This window comes from Grammomys surdaster, unplaced genomic scaffold (assembly GCF_004785775.1).
Source record: "Grammomys surdaster isolate TR1022 unplaced genomic scaffold, NIH_TR_1.0 126028, whole genome shotgun sequence".
NCBI classification, from domain to species: domain Eukaryota; kingdom Metazoa; phylum Chordata; class Mammalia; order Rodentia; family Muridae; genus Grammomys; species Grammomys surdaster.
In genome coordinates, this window is record NW_021620841.1 from 4025145 (window position 1) to 4042354 (window position 17210).

General features: G+C 37.9%; 1 protein-coding gene across 1 annotated transcript in view; it reads right to left on the reverse strand.

Moving 5' to 3' along the window:
* Otogl (otogelin like) overlaps window positions 1-17210 on the reverse strand; it is a 143043-nt gene that overhangs the window by 109236 nt on the left and 16597 nt on the right. Inside the window, exons 7-13 of the mRNA XM_028754595.1 lie at window positions 17050-17171; window positions 13113-13318; window positions 8044-8171; window positions 7566-7672; window positions 2716-2822; window positions 2352-2477; window positions 624-732 (exon numbers count right to left, since the gene is read on the reverse strand). Of these exons, the coding sequence (XP_028610428.1) occupies window positions 624-732; window positions 2352-2477; window positions 2716-2822; window positions 7566-7672; window positions 8044-8171; window positions 13113-13318; window positions 17050-17171 (905 nt within the window). The remainder of the gene's footprint in view (window positions 1-623; window positions 733-2351; window positions 2478-2715; window positions 2823-7565; window positions 7673-8043; window positions 8172-13112; window positions 13319-17049; window positions 17172-17210) is intronic.

Consider the following 17210-nt stretch of genomic DNA (forward strand, 5'->3'; position numbering starts at 1 on the left):
CACTAACTAGAAGAAAGAGCTCTCTTCTAGTGGAAGGCAAAGGTTCCTTCCCTTCTTCACAAATACAGGAGTTTCTGAGGAAACCAAGAGTTTAATGACATCAGCCACTGAGAATATGGATAGTTATAAACTTGCACGTCTTTTCAGTATGCTGAGAGCAAAGAGAACAGAGTCATGGTCATGTAGGATTCTATTTTTGCCAGGGACTGTCCTGGAGGAATTGCATGCTTACCCAGAGTCTGAGCTAATTTAATAAGGAATTGTAAATCTTTCTGATCATGTATAGAAAGTCAATAGAAAGTCGCTTTATAAAGTATTCAGTACATAGGCCTAGGAATATCATCTAGCTCTAAGAATAAAACTATTAGTTAATTAGTTATTATGAACAACAAAATTGGATGGGCTGTACATGAGTGCCGGATTTTATGAAATTACCAAGGGAAGGAATAAGAACACAAACACATAAAGAGAACCAATTTGTGCAGTTCAAGTACAAGACAAACTGCATCTCAGAGTTTGCAGATGAAAATTAGCAACGAGTAGACTCTTCAAGATGCCTGTCATGACCAAGTTGTTAAACAGAAAAATACTCAGAAAATATTCTCTACCAGTGGACCACTTACCATTCAGTGCACTCTTGCTCAATTTTTGAACCAACTGAATAAGCTAATCCATGAAATGTACATGGGCAGCTCTCCAAAGAGATGCAAGTTCCATTGTCCATTATGAGGCCTGCTTAGGAAACATGTTTGTCACATATATCTCAAAAGAAATAATAAGGGCTATGCCCTTTGAACAGAAATCAATTCAACCAAACGTTGATGAGAACATACATGGAGCAAGCTCCAGATACAAAAATTCCTAGACTGTCTATGAGTATTCTAGAAACTTAGCTTTCAATGTTGTGAAGTAGAAATGTAGCTCTCAGTTGGTGTCAATGTTGTGAAGGTTTCTTTCAGCTAGTTTCAACTTTCGTTTCCTGTAACTTACCATCAAAATCTCACAGACTGCCAAGGAGAAGAAAGGCAACTGAAAAGTATTTCCTTGAGTTTAATGGAAGAAGATTAAAAACAAGAGAGAGAAGGTACATCTTTGGTTTATGTCCTGTTCAGTCCAAGATAAAGAGATTTCTACTACTGTCACCCAGCTATCAAAGAACTCGACAGTGCTACTCAATGGTCCGATGTGGTGCATTCATTACATCAGATCTTTGAGAAATTAAAATGAGGACAGAGCAGAATTTAAATCAGCTCTTCCATCCTACTGGCCTTCTTCATAGTAAGTATTTGCACCAGGTAGTATATGGAGTTGTGTTCTGAAATTGGCTCCTTATAGCATGTTTGACTGTGAGTAAACACACCAAGACTACCATTGGTTTACTATAGTGTTAACTCAGAAAGAGGTTCCCGGGAAAATCACTTAACACTTCTATTTTTTTTTTTTTTTGAGGACTTGGAGATTGGACCTAGATCTTTTGCATAGAAGACCAGTACTTGGTCATCAAGATGCATGCTACAAAACTGCATACCTAACCTCCTTTTCCGAGTTTGTATTTTTTTAAAGGTTGGGCAACAGGATGAGCTGAGGATATGGCTCAGTGGGCAGACTGTTTGCTGAGTTCACATAAGGCTTTGAGTTTGGATCTCTAGAATGCATAAAAGTCATGCCACTCATTCAATCCCAGCACTGGATTATTGAAAGATAGATACCCAAACGTGGTGTCAGTAAGTACAGACAAGATGACAAGTTCTGTGGTTCAAAGAAACACCCTATTTCAAAAAATCAGGTAGACAGTAATAGAGAAGTACACATAATGGCAGTCTCTGGCCTTAGTGTGCAGATAAATACATGCACAACACACCACACATGTATGTGCTCAAAGAAGTAGAGACATAGAGAGAAAGTTGGACTATGTTAGAGCCTCACTAGAGGTTTCTAGTCTTCTTTGTAAATGTTTATCCACACTATAATTTTAAACTAAAATCTTAGGATGGAAAAATATGACTCCTTCCTCCTAAGCTCAGTTTCATAGTCTAGAAAATGAAAATGTGTAACATGTTAAAGATTATTAAATACTGAAAGAACAAATTCATTACCTTAGGAATTAAAAATATTAGAATCTCAGTTTCATAAAATTTTTATCAAAAACAAAAAAAACAAAAAAATAAACAAAAAACCATGTCCCTTTTATTAAACACAAACATTCCTCCCAGTCACTTGAAGGATTGAATGTCACAAGTTGCAATAGCTCCAATGTCGAGGGAATGGACAGCAAGACCAAGATGTGTTCTTCACATAACCGAGTACCACTTTAGAGGAGTGTAGGCATGCTTTCTTCAAGCGATGCTTACCGTCTGCGCAATAGCATCCATCAAGACAGTGAAGACTGCTCCCAAGACACTGTTTGTCAAACGTGCAGCTCGGTGGGCAACAACTGATACAATCCCGGTGGACAAAGCTGTCGTCACATTTATCAGCTGCAATGGCCAGACAGTGGACTGTGAATCAATTTTATCATCTTTCTTTCAAATAAGAGTGTTTAGGAAACATGCAAATTTACAAATATATGAACAAATTTTTTTTAAAAAAAAATCTTGTGATATATTAGTTTTGAGAAGCTGGGTAAACTGAATTCTGAAACCTAGGACAAAATTGATTTATGTTGTTGTCATTGTTATTGTTGTAAACTACATGGCTTGAAAAATGCAAACATACTGCATGCTGGGAAGTCATCCCTCCAGTCTTGAATGGGGAAGCCGGCATGGGAGCAGGCTCTAGCATACTCAGTGGCTGCTCGGCAGTAAGTTTCATCATCATCAGTTCTAAAAAGAAAGAAGAAAAAAAAGAATAGAGTATCGTCACATGGGAATCTAGACAGAATTCTACCTTGGAGCCATTGAGCCTTAAAAGCAAAATGAGGGTCTCGTGAACACACTGATATTAGCTGCTGTCAGAATGTGTGTCTTCCATGACATACTTCACAGGAGACAAGAATGTTCAAACCATGTATACAAGAGATCCTAGATGAATATACCTACTAAATTTAATATGATGTAATTTAGTTCAATACCTTTATCATAATCCTCTGCATTGTTTTAATACTTTCTCTATGGGTCAAGTAAAAACTATAATGAAAAATATATTTCATTTTTTTAAATTTTTTCATTTATTTTTATTTCTACACAAAACATCCTAGACTTTCTAGAATGTAATAATCATTAAATTTTTTTAGATAAAAATTTAAATGAAATTAAAACATAAATTTATATTTCTACAAAAATATCAAGGATGAACATTTTTTTTCCAAACACATCATACTGAATTGCCCAACAGTCTGTGGCCCTCCTAAGCATCAGAGTAGTTCTGTGGCTTTTCTTGCCATAACAGTCCAAAATATTTTTGAGGGACTTCATAAATAACATTCAATGTGAGATGTAAAAGGAGATTTTCAAGGTCTTTCACTGAAGCTAGACAGTTTTACAATATTGCCACAAGTAAATTATCTCTAATTATTTGTCTTGCAATCACTTTAGAAGCTCTCTAAACAATCATTTCTTGTGGGATCTGCCAGTTCCCAGAGCAGATTAACAAGACACTTTCAAAATAAACAGGTTTATAACAAGGTTGCTAGCTTGGTTTTCAACCCGATCCATACTCAAAATTGGATAGTTAAGCATCTGAAAAGATAATGACCTTAAGAATGTTTCATTTTGTGACTCTTAACATTTTGCTTCTTTGTTAGAAAAGCCACCGTCTCAAATTGCCCTTACTCTGCTACTGTAATTGGAACCAACTAGCTTATCTAGTCTAATTAAAAGAGCTTTAGAAGGCGATGGAGAAACATGTCCACATAAGCTTCAGGAGCTCAGAAAATTCTAAGAGTGCGAACAGAAAAGACTTTCTGAAAAGAAGTGTATGTTAAAAACTGTTGAGTTTCTGGGAGATATTAACCTTAAAATGTGGACGTGTTTCTTACAATTAATATTGATTTGAAAGGACTTTGGGGCTTGCCAAGTGATGCAACAAATATTTAAAATGTCTGTTCTTTCCACAATGTCTATGTTTCTCCTGGAACCACGCTAGGTGCATAGTCTTATGGCATCTGATGAAAAGCATCAGAATCAGGCAAACAGGAAATTATTATCCTTAAATACTGAGAGAAAATGAACTTATTTTCCACTTGGATGTTATCACTAATGAGGAAAAGCAACCATTAAATAATAGTTGTTTCTAATTCAATTGACGTTGACATGCCAAAAATTAAAGTAATTTCTTTGGTGCCAAGTTCTTGCAAGCAAACCCAGGAAGGTATAATTGCAAGGATTGCACTGTTCCCATCCAAACGCTACCTCTTGTGTGGAGCCTTGCATGCAGTCTGTGATCTCAGTGTTTCTGTCACAAGCCACTAGCAAACAAGTGTGCCATGGCTGGAAACCTCCTTCTGTACCCCAACAGAATTTAGGTTTTCAGGAGAAAGACTTTGTGGACAAGGTTTCTGTTTCCACGTGTGTCAACTTTGCTTAGCTGGTCAGCACAAAGATGGGTGTCAAGTCACATATACAGCAGAGGACAGCCTGGTCTGGCCTCAGTGAGAGAAGATGCGCCTAACCCTTGAGAGACTTGAGGCCCCAGGGAATGGGGAGGTCTGGTAGGGGTGGAATTGGGGGTGGGGGACAGGGTCAGGGGAGGGGAGGTATGGGATGGGGAGCAGTCAGTGGATGGCCCGGGACAGGGATAAAAACTGGACTGTAAAAAAAAAAGAAAAAAATTAAAGAAAAAAAATGATGGGTGTCAAGTCAGTTTCAGTGTGTCAAGATATAAGCAAGAAATGAATGTGTTTTCAAGTTGTTCGCCTTATCATTGAATAAGATCCTTCTGAATCATTTCCATTACAGTGGTAAAGAATCATTCATTTGCTACTTAAGGACAGAAAGATGGTAGGAAGCTGTGCCCTGAGATGCAAGAAGAAGTGCAAGCATATTCTGGGAGTGTCTTCCTTCCATTTAGTCAGTTCCCTCTAAATTCAAACACAATACCCCTCTTCTCATATGACCTGCTTGTTCTGCCCCTAACCCTGTCTTGCAACCTCAAACACATGCCTTAAAGCTCAGCTAATTTAAACCACTACAAGATAACTCTGTACCTCACTATTCTGATCCATTTTTCCTGGAGAAAGAAATCAGAGTTTTAAAAAAAAATGTTAATTTTTCATTGAATGTTTATATGATGTAGATATAGGGGAGAACTGGGTTATTCTCCAGTTTCCCTTTCTTTTTAGAATGTTGCATCTTTCCTGGATGTATGGATACTCAGCAAAAGACACTGCTAGCCTTCTATGGCCCTGGGTATGACCATATTTCTATATTTCTGTTCCAAAAGGCTTAGGACGTGGGCTAAAGGTATGTATATCAATATTCCAGGTTAAAAGAGATGCTAGTCCCTTGTCTCATGTCTCACTTTCTGACAGCTAACAGGAAGACATAAGAGCGAGGAGTCAGGTTGGGTCTTGAAATTGAGAATAATGCAAGGACATCACGTCTCAACAAGACTGCAGAGTCACACCGTGCAGTTTACGGAGCAGAGCCATGATGTTAATCCAAGAGCAGTTAGCAGCTTGAGCTTTCAAATGAGAGAAGCATAAACATTCCATTTAATTTTATCCACTGTCACTTGGCCTATTGAAGCAGCCAAATTAATAGAGAATGACTTTCCGGAATCTACCAAACGATACTTTATCTCAGCCTACAGAAAGAAGTGGGTGCTAGAGATGGGTATGGCAAAGCCATTTAGAAAAGCTGCCAAGCAATGGGCACAAGCCACTGTGGAAAAACATAATACCTTTTTAGCTCTGTATGAACAAGGAAACAAGGGACATGCCTACCTTTGTGGATCTTGAAAAGGAAAAAGCCAGTCTGGGTAAAAGAATAAAGACAAAACAAATAGTGCTTACTTTTTAAAAAGAGAGAGAAGAATGTTTCAAAAAAGCATAGTGAGGCCACTGGGCACTGTTGGGGAAGAGAAGCTATCTGAGAGCTTTGTACTCATTTAGGAACCCCTGGACCCGGAAATGGTCTACATAAGTCAAGACATGATTGCAACTACTCAAAGCCAAGCCGTAAAGCCAATCAGCTTGCCTTAATATTTGGAAACGTCAGTGCATTCAATATACTTTTATAACAAGGAATCAATCTAAAGAAGAGTATTCACAGGTAACATCGTTTCAGTACTCTTTCTCCTTTTTTAAGATTACCTTCGATAAAAGTAGAGATCATAACAAGTTACCAAAAATTCAGCCGGTTTTACTTGACCAAAAATTATTCAGCTGTTCTACAAAAATATTCAGGCGTACTATTTTTATTTCTGGGCATTCATTAAATATTCAAATATACAAAAAAATCCCTGAAGTACCCTTGAATCTTCAAGATGACTAATTACATATACTTGGTAACTGGAAATAAGCAAAATTTAAAAAGCGTTCAACAATAGATAATTTTTCATAATTTCTATGATGGACACAGAGTGCTCAGCTTGTTGCCTAGACAACTTTAAATTCAAGATGTTGTTGAACTCAGTTAGCATAAAGCAATCTGTGACCATAGAGAGAAAAACATTAAAGGTTTACTGCTAGTCATCACCAGTTGGAATTGGGCGTTTCCTTCAGTTGTGCATAAAGGCTTCAAGTCACAATGTTATGTTATTAGCAACATGTGATTTTTGTCAGCAACATGTCCCACTTATTTTTTCATATGTTCTCATTTCACATATAATTGAAGAATTACGAATTATTGTTTGCACTCCTCATGGTGTCAAACTTCAGCAGTTATTGAATATTAAATATATGTTCTCTTTTCTTATTATTTTTTATCCTTAATCTTTTTTACTGTCTGATCATTATTCTCCTCTTGTTCTGCCCTCAGATAGTTCCTCATACCATTCCTCCTTTCCCCTCCCCCATTTCCAAGAGGATGTCTCAATGTACCCACACCCCACCAGGCCTCCCCACTCTTTGAGGTCTCAAGTCTCTCAAGGGTTAGGCGCATCTTCTCTCACTGAGGCCAGACCAGGCAGTCCTCTGCTGTATATGTGTCAGGGGTCTCGGACTAGCTAATGCATGCTGCTTAATTGGTGGCTCAGTGTCTGAGAGATCTTGGAGGTCTAGGTCTGTTGAGACTGCTGTTCTTCATATGGGGTCACCCTCCAGGAATATGTCTATTAGAAATTGATTTCTTTACCTCTTTAGATGACTATTCCATTAGTTTCCTTTATAACATTGCCCTATTTTGAGGATTTTAAACATTATTGCACAGATGTTTCTATAGATATCTCTAGAATCTAAAAAAGAGCCAATGACACAAAATATTTAAAAGCTATTAGATTCAGCATCTTTTATGTAAAACAGTTAACTACCTGTTAGTCAGCTTCTCACAGCTACTTGTCAGTCCAGTGTGGGCTTTACATTTCACACTCTGTGGTAAGCTGCTGAAAGCTATGTTACAGAAGTATATCTGCTCTTGGTTTGGGGGGATGTGAGGAAATTTATTGCAACTACTAATTGTATCACTTACTTGCACAGATCATTAACACAGCTGGCAATATATAAGTATGGGTCAATGTATTCGTGACAGCTCAGAAAGGGGAACTGTAACAATATCTGGCACTTGAAGAAGATGGCCTGTGCAAAAAAAAAAAAAAGATGCCAATCATTGGAAATTTCACTGGCACACGAGTATGTCCGTTTCACTTGATATGAATCTACTTGTGTAACTCTAAGTTCTCATCAGGCAAGGGCAGATAATTTACACTTATAAAATGCAGTGAACAATGTTCAAGCTATGTATTTTCTAGATGAATTACTGTAACGATGAATCCCATTATCTCCCCTACTTCTGAAATTAGTGTGAAGTCTTTCTATATTGCAATTACATAATCCGAATTCCATAATTTAATTATACTGCATTTGCACTAAAATGCTTAATGCTAAATATGCAAAAATAGATTAGTATTAAGCCCAACATGCTCATTTTTTTTTTATACTGAACTTACCTCAAATGCTGGCATCCCACTGGAACATGGATTTGGAAAGTCTGAGGGAGTGGGGACACATTTAGCATCGTCTGGAGTTAGCACCAGCCAGCTATTTGCAAACATAGCAATGTCTTCTGTGTAGTCCTCTATTGCATTCAGACATAAATACAGTTGTGTTAGTGTCATTTTTCTCAAATCTTATTAAAAACTGTTCTTCAGATTGGGTAAGATGTCTCAGCCACACAAGCATGGGAATACGAGTTTGAGCAGAAGAACCCATGTAAACATGCCAGGCATGCCACCATATCCTTGGAATTCTAATTCTGAGGAGGCCAAGAAAGATGAATTGCTGGGGCTCACTGGCCAGAATGTCAGTCATACTTGATGAGTTCCAGGACAGTGAGAGAGAGAGATTCAGTTTCAAGGGAGGTGGATCGTGTCCCTGAGAACAAAACCTGAGTTGTCTTCTGATCTCCACATGTAAAAGCACTGATGTGTGCACATACCCACCTACACATGCACACAAATATACACACACACAAATGCACATACACACAAAACACATGCCCACATTTTTTTTCAAGTTCTCTATCACTTTGAGAGTAAACAACAACAGAAAATGTATTGAAACCATAAAAACATTTCAGAAGACACACACAGGGGCAATGTGAGACTACAAAAGAATCCAACAAAAGTAAATCTAAGAAGTGAATCAGATTTATCTGAATATTATCAACAGTAGATTGAAACACGGTTTAAAGGGACCCCTGTATTAAGAAACCTAACTGATCCCAGAGTAATTAACGGGACGTATTTAAGAGTTTATATGTAATCTAACAGACAGTCGGTGAACAGCCTGGAATGGATCAGGTTTAAGTTGCTTCACCACCTGGCCTTTAAATAAGTTCAACACAAGATATAGAAATTAATCCTGCCCCAGATTCAGATAAGGCTGAATCTCAAATCTCTAAAACAGAAGGATTTCACATTGAAAGCTTTCAAATTTCTGCCACCCAGACATGATGGTGGCAACAACTGTGCTGATGAATCCAAATCTCAAGGGAAGTTCCCCTGCTCTCCCTGAGCACATTTATGGTATGTGTGGGCTACTAGCAAATGCTGGCTACATTTATTGTTTACAGGAATGCTTTGTTCTTTGTTAACATTCCAAACTTCTCAATAGCCTGAGAGAGTGGGCGGGGGTGGGGGGAGACCTGCCATGCCCACCCTATACCTCCCGACTCCTCTTCCCGATCTAGTTCTTGCACAACCTTCTCCTTGGTTCTGGGAGTTTCTCTTCCCCAACCCAGGGCCCCGTGTCTTCATGGGCCTCCTGCTCGTACAAAACCACTCTTCTCGGATGTTAAGCAGTAAGATTTCAAGACCACAGCTCTCCCTAGCTACAAGTGAGTTCGAGGTCAGTCTGGGTAATTTAGCAAGACTCAACCTCAGAAGAAATGAAGACTGGGATGTAGTTTACTGATAGAGCTCTTCCCTATATGTGCATGGTCCCAGGTTCAATTCCTAAATTAAAGAAGCACTCTTTGGTTGGTCAGTTTCCTCTCTTCGTTTAAGAGTTGTTTAATGTGACTAATATATATGTAACTAAATATAATTTCTAGATCATTGCTGACATTGGCTATCCTATTGTTCTTATCTTGTTTCCCACTTTCTATCAAAGCTTTTATTTGTTATATCTCACAAAAAAATCTTATTTTAATTTGTCCCCTTATTTATCTCACCTTCTATTACAATAAATGAGAGACTGGCTTTACCATTTTATCCCGGTATCCTTTGTTTAATATCAAACACGTAGCTCATGCTCAAACTATACTTACCAAATAAATGAATGGAAAATGTATATGAGTGTTCAATATTTATTATATTCTTGATCATACAAGAATATCTGGCCTCCTTTGTGATCTATGGATTTGCTGGATGTGTTGCACACTGAACAAAACTTGCTCAAAAATACATATTTAAAAGTGATAAAACCCTGATGTTCTCCTTAAGTACTGGTATATATATTTCATTTCAAAGGTACATGCCATATTTGAATGAATAACACTTAGTTTCAAGTCTGAAGAACAAAAATGTTTCCAAAAGTCCCACTCATTTCAACAAAACAGCCTGGGCAAGGACTTGGGGCAGTGTTTCTCAACCTATGGGTCACAACTGTTTTGGCATTCCATATTAGATATCTTGGATATCAGATGTTTACATTACCATTCATAACAGTGGCAAAATAACAGCTATGAAGTAGCAATGAAAGGAATTTTATGGTTGGGGGGTCACCACAACATGAGGAACTATTTTAAAGGGTGGCAGGATTAGGGAGGTTGAGAACCACTGCACTAGAGTTTACACTAGCTTTTGATTCAAGTGTTTAACAAGTTCTACTACATTGAACTAGTAAAAGAGCCATATATGTCATTTATTGTAAAACTTTAAATCCAGATCTATTAGTTCTGAAGCCCACTAAACCTAAATTACAATGCTTCCTATGGGAGATGCTCTAAGTAGAATAATGCCTTGAGCAAGCATATTGGGATGCAATCGTGAAGAATTGCTATTAGTTATCAAGTTGAGAAAAATGGGAGTAAAGCGGGGCCTTTGTGTGGGTGTGAAGCAAGATAAAGACATGAGCTAGGAACAGGGAGTCCTCAGCTAGACAACAAATTAAGTTCTTCCTCCTTGCACAAAAATGCTGAGACGTCTCACTGCTTTGTGAAGTCATCTTTAGAGGATAAGAAGGAACGCAAGGAGAAATAATTTTAATGACTCTTGGGAAGCTGCATAATCCATAGTGTTTCCTCAGACTATCCAACTCTTGATCCAATCGGCAGAGCATGTGCTGAGCTTTAAGCAAACACCAGACACCTTAGAGCTGAAGATGTCAAGCTTGCCTCTGGAAACTCTCCTGTATTTTTACAATATGGGAGAAAATAAAAGACTGGGCTCTTTTTGTGTCCCAACAAGTTATTTTAAATGATTTTGCCTTGCGCTATCTGCCAGACTGTGAAACAGCCAATTGCCTTTCTCTGCTCTTTTGCAACAGACATCCAAGAGTTTGCTTCTCTCCGGAAAGCTCAGCCCTAATCCAGTTTGACTCTGTCAGTCTTCCCAACTGCTTTTCACCTAATAGACTTTTGCCTGTTTCCTTTTACATACTTCTCTGCCTAAAACCATTCCCTGTTCCAGAACTCCTGAGTGGACTGTCCCTGCACACGGATGCCTGGTCCATCTTCCTGACTCTATCCTCACCTCCACACAGGTTCTCTGAATGTCCTGGCAGAAGTCATTCAAAGCAACCTTGTCCAATTCCCACACGAAGAACTGGACTGAGGATTATGTTTTTCATGAAATTTTGATCAGAACAGAAATTAAATCAAGAATAACCATTTGATTGATTGGCGTTAGTTCCAAATATGCCTTCCTAACTAACAGAGTCTCAGGACTCCAAATTTGTAAGCTTTCTCATTTCCAATACCCAACGGATGCAAGTACCATTTCATGTTGCTGCTGATCCTGTACATTTTAATTGTGCTCACGGACTTCTGAGCACTTCCATTTACATTTTCTCATTAGATATTCATGCACTGGGAGTCACTTAGGGCTGTTTCCATTATTTCTATTCTATATATGAGAAAATTGACTCATTGGAGCCAGGCTCTCTAATCTAGCTCTTGGTAAACAAATCCTGATGATAAATTATCCATGGAGTGTGAGTAAAATGTTTGCATTTTACTGAGGCCGTCTTAAAAATGTACTAAGACGTATTTCCACTCCTGTGGGATACCTGGAGACAATTACAAGGTAAATAACATGAACTGAGTATTATCTATGTGATGGGCAATCTACGTGTTTACGAGAAGTGTCTCACTTAATCCTTGACACTCTATAAAAATATATACTGTCACATTGTTAACATTAAAAAGTGTAATACATAGCAAAGCAGAATTTTTATTCCACATCCTGACTTGCAAAATGCATACTCAGGGATGTTCTCTTAACAGCCATTAAAGTACAACATACAGACAGTTATCATTAAGTTTGTAATACAGAACAATATTCTGTAACAAACCAGTTTAAAGGCAATTGTTAGCAACAGTATCTGATTGTGCTTAAGTGAAATAACAACTAATCCATCTCTAATAGAATCAACAGACAGCTGTATTATACTGGATGCTGTGACTTTACTGTAAAATTAAAAAAGTGCTAAACGCCATACAAGATGATATGAGAGTTAGTAACAATGTTGCTATGTGCTCATAATAAACATTATGAGAAATAATGTACATTTTTACTATAACTGATTACTCAATTAATCCAAAATTCCCATATTCCTCTTTCACGGCAACAGAAAGATTCAATGATGCAACTTCAGAAATATGTAAGAGTGGAAGCATGGTCCCAGACCAGCTCCACTGGTACTAAGAATGATGTTCTTTTTCTATATAACCTCTTTGTGTGGGCATGAAACATAGATATGCCCTGTGATTCTCTTACTCTTCAGTAGTCTCCAAACAGAAGTGGACGTTGTAACTAGTGGTTCACTGAGATGAGTTTCATCCCTTAGATTCAATAGATAAGCAGGAAATCATGCCAGCTGCTTTGCCAAGTGAACAATACCGATTTCATTCCATCCTCTCTACAAAACTATTATTTGCCAGTCATTTTACTTTATATTGTCAAAATTGGATACAAAATATCTTTTCTCCTAAACACATTCAAGCCAAAAGGTTTAAATCATTAGACCATGAACTGCAAGGATGGGGAATTTTGTTCACTGTCGTTCCCAAGACCCCACAGCAGTATATTTAGTAGCCATGACACTCCTGTTACAAACTAAATGCTCAATTAACATTTGCTATGTGAGTAAGTGCTACATTTTAACTTAGCAAATGTTGGCAAGTAACCAGAAAATGTTTTCCATCTTGACCTCCTCTTAAAAAGCGCTGAAGTGGATAAATGGTAGCCAAGGATTTTCCACCACCAGTCAAGTATTCTGGATACTATCAACTATAGTTGGCCGAAGAAAGACAACTCTAAAAGGCCCAGTCCTTTCTCATTTTCTAGCTTCTTACCTTGCAGAATCACAAAGTCGTCTGACTGAATGCCATTATAATTTGCACACAAGCCACATGATTTCCCTCTGTGCTCCTCAGATAGTTTGAGATAAATTCCCGATATTCCATCCCAAGCCAAGGAAAATCCAAAAGTCGTTTTCACCAGAATGTAGTCAGCTAGCTTCTCAAAGTGGACCTGCCCAATTGTCTGAGGCAAAGATAAACTGGAAAACAGAGCAATGTGATGCAAGAACTATTGCCAAGTTAAAGTGACACATGCCGTGTTTTCAAGATCACGTGAGTAACGATTAGTGGAAAAATTTTACATAGAATAAATAAGCTATATAGTGAGAACCTTGAAGATTTCATTCTATAGCAGTTCTCAACATTCTTGACAAGTTTAATATATTTAAACAAAAAAACTAAAGAAAGTTCTGCTGATGTAGAGTTAATGTTGACAACTTACTAGTTGTTTCAAAAACCAGAAATATACAGTTATGAAAATTAGGCATGGGACTTCCGGTCTGGGCCTGAGCATAGCGCAGGTCACAGACGGCAGCTCTGTACCCAACCCCAGAAAACCGAGAGAAAGAAGGACTCCCAGGAGCTTTAACTCAGGCAGCATCCCAGGTAAGGAAAAAGCAACACTTGCCCCAAACAGAGAGCAACCGGGACCCACTGGAATCCTGGAATTCGCTCCTGGCCCTGAGCGTGGGTTCCTTCCAGTTTCCACCTGAACACGGAGCAGATCTTGGGCCTCAGCTCTAACCCCAGCAGCAAAACCCATCCCAAACAGTTCTGAAAATTAGGCATGGCCTTTTCAGTGTGGAAACTGGCTCTATATATTTGGAATAATGAGAGTTAAAAAATACTTTTTATCCAGAGAGTCAAAGATAATTTAAAAATTCTGCTCAATAGTTCTGAAGTACAGAAAAGCAATAGCCAAATTATGTGGTGCCCTTGGCTTCTGGTTTGATTTCATTTTATCTCCAACCAAAAAAAAAAACCTAACAAAATGGCATTGCAAAAGCATAGTGAGTCACAAAGACAAGAGAACACTGTGCCTCTTCCATTTATAAATGGGGCAGTAAAGAACAGGTTCAAATCATAAAATAAATTTGAAAAGCTCGCTTTTATTATTAAGGTAGTCATATCAAAATGAAATTATAAACCATGGGGTAAAATAGGTGGTTTAATAGGTATGATCATCATATATATATATATATATATATATATATATATATATATATATATATACTGTAACCATGAACACAAAGGGTTTTTAACATATAAATATTTATAGAAAATAGTTAAAGTAACTATGAATTGTAATTAGATAATAAAAGACTAGTTAAAATGTTATAATTAAAAACCAAATGTAAAGAGTTCATAGTAAAAGTCAGAATGAAATAGCCATGAATGTTTCATGTTTTACAGCTTGCAAGTTTATTTTTAAAAAAATCTGTTTTTTTAAGATAGTAGATCTTAATAATAGTAATGTAAAATATAATTATATTTTACACTAATGAGATGCTAATCTGTGGAAAGTGTAGCTCTGGTGAATGGGGATTTTGTTTGCTTCTGTTAGTCATCTGTATCAGTCAGGACTCTTTCAATGCAAATTTAATTAAATACATATTTTTAAGATGAGGTGATACAAGGAAAATAGATTGCAATCAGCCTAAGACATACTCGATGCAGAATGTGTGTGAGGTTCTGATTTCAGATTGGAACTGGAAACAGTAAAATATAAGCAGATAGAAATGCTCAGATTTATGCTAAGAAAGTACCCAGGACTTCTAAACCAAAACTCCTTACTTCACAGTTCAAGTAACTGAAAGCCAGGGAGGGAAACGTTACACACATTTGACCTCCTTGGACCTCTCTCAAGAGGAAATAAGAAAAAGGAGAAGAAGAGAAAAGGGAAGAGGAGGAGAGGAGGAAGAAGAGGAGAAGGGAGAAGAAGAAGAAGAAAAAGAAGAAGAAGAAGAAGAAGAAGAAGAAGAAGAAGAAGAAGAAGAAGGAGAAGAGGAGGAGGAGAAGGAGGAGAAGAGGAGGAGGAGAAGGAGGAAGAGAAAGAAGGAGGAGGAGAAGAAGAAGAGAAGGAAGAGGAGGAGAAGAAGAAGAAGAAATTAATACATGAAACACTGCCAAATAATAAATTCACCCTTCACCTATCAGAGAACTGGAATTCCTTTCACAAGTGTTTTCTTAATATTGAAATCAATTATGCCTTCCATTTAACAAACGATTAGTATTGAAATTTTTTCTGAAGAAAATTCATTTTACAAAACACAATCATTGTAAGTTGACATTACCTAAAAATTCAAATGAAAATTCATCAAAGCATGTAAATTTAGCTCTAAGAAATGCATGCTTAACTATTTTATCTTTCCATTCAAATATTCAGCTTTCTTTTATAAGAAAATAATCAAGTATACTCTTTCTTTCTCCGTCTCTCCATCTGTCTCTTTGCCTTTCTGTCTGTCTCTCTCTCTCTGTGTCTCTCTATCTGTTTTTCTGTGTGTGTCTCTCTCTGGTTCTCCAGCTCTCTGGATCTCTGTCTCTCTGTCTCTGTCTCTCTCTGTCTCTCTCTGTCTCTCTGTCTCTTCCTCTCTCTCTCTCTCTCTCTTTGGCTTTCTCTCTCTCCCTCCTCCCTCTGCTCTGTGTGTGTGTGTGTGTGTGTGTGTGTGTGTGTGTGTGTGTGTGTAAAACACATTTGTATAATATGTATGCTATTTTTGGCATATACTGCTGACCTTCTCTCCTTCTCTGTTAAAGTCCTTGTTCAAATCTATACTGACAACTAAAACTTTAAAAACAAACAACTTTCTTTAAATAAAATAACAAAAAATAATAAGAAAACAATACACCCAAAAATCTGGGCCCTCTGGTACATGTCTGTTTCTCCAGCACTCAGAGGGCTAGGGCAAAAGGACTCCTGTGAGTTCTTAGTCAGCCTAGTCTACATAGCAAGTACAAGGCCAGAAGAGAAGTATGGTAAGACATTGTACCAAAAACAGAAAAGGCATTAAAAAATAAATAATCTCCAAAGTGGGTGAGGGTTGCTCCTGGTTGTAGAATTGACATGACACTCCCTGAGGCTTTGTTGAAAGCCCTTCTTACAATGATGCTCCTGCTCTGAGCTGACTCCTCATGGAAGGAAAGCAGCATCATCAGTGTGCTCCATCCCAAGGAACCCTGTGGCTTACACCCCCAGCAGTGAACTCTGAATGATGGATAAAACTGTTCCATCTCACTATTTACTTTTCCTGGCATAGCTCGGCTAGGAAATGTTTAAAACTGGGTGTCTTTGTAATTATTTAGATTGGAAAGGAAATTATTCCCCATGAATCCTAGTTGTAACTGTACAAAATCTCTGTCTAACATAAACATACCCTTCCCCAAAACTCTCAGGTCATATCATTGGCAGGCAGGAAGCCACAGTGACTGCACTGATCTACCAACAAGGACAGCTATTTACTGGCTCAGAGTCTTTGTCAGGGCTTCAATAGAAACTCTCAAGTGACACCCAAGCCTCATTCTCTCAGACTTGAAAGGACTTCCAGAATCCTTTGCAAAGGAAAATAAAGTCAATTTTTGTAAGCTGTGCTATAAAGGAAAAGAGAAAATATTGAAGAAGCCAAAAGTAATTAGACTTGAACTACATAATAATAGCTCTTGATGATGTCCTCTGGAGAACACAGCACTCCTGTGTGCATCTCTGCAAACCTACCTGCATCATACACACTTGCATGTGAACCCACTAGATTCCTTGCTGCCTGGGGAGCTACGGTACACTGAAGGCATGATGTCTCTGTGATACTCCTGTAAAAGTCAGCTGAAGAACAAGTCCTCCCCTCCTCCTCCCTGTAATTCACTTCCTGTCTGAGACATCTAAATTTTCAATTAATCTCTGGTGTCACGTTCATAGACCATTTTACCCTCATCTTACCTGAGCCCATTCTTTCTTATTTCATGTCCATAGATTCTAATTTCCTCTTGATTTGAAAAAAATAAGCTGATGGAGCGATAACATGAATACACAGAACCAAGGCACTTTGGGCTGTTATGGACCTGGAAGAGAAAGAAAGAAAGAGAGAAGGGGGGGGAGGG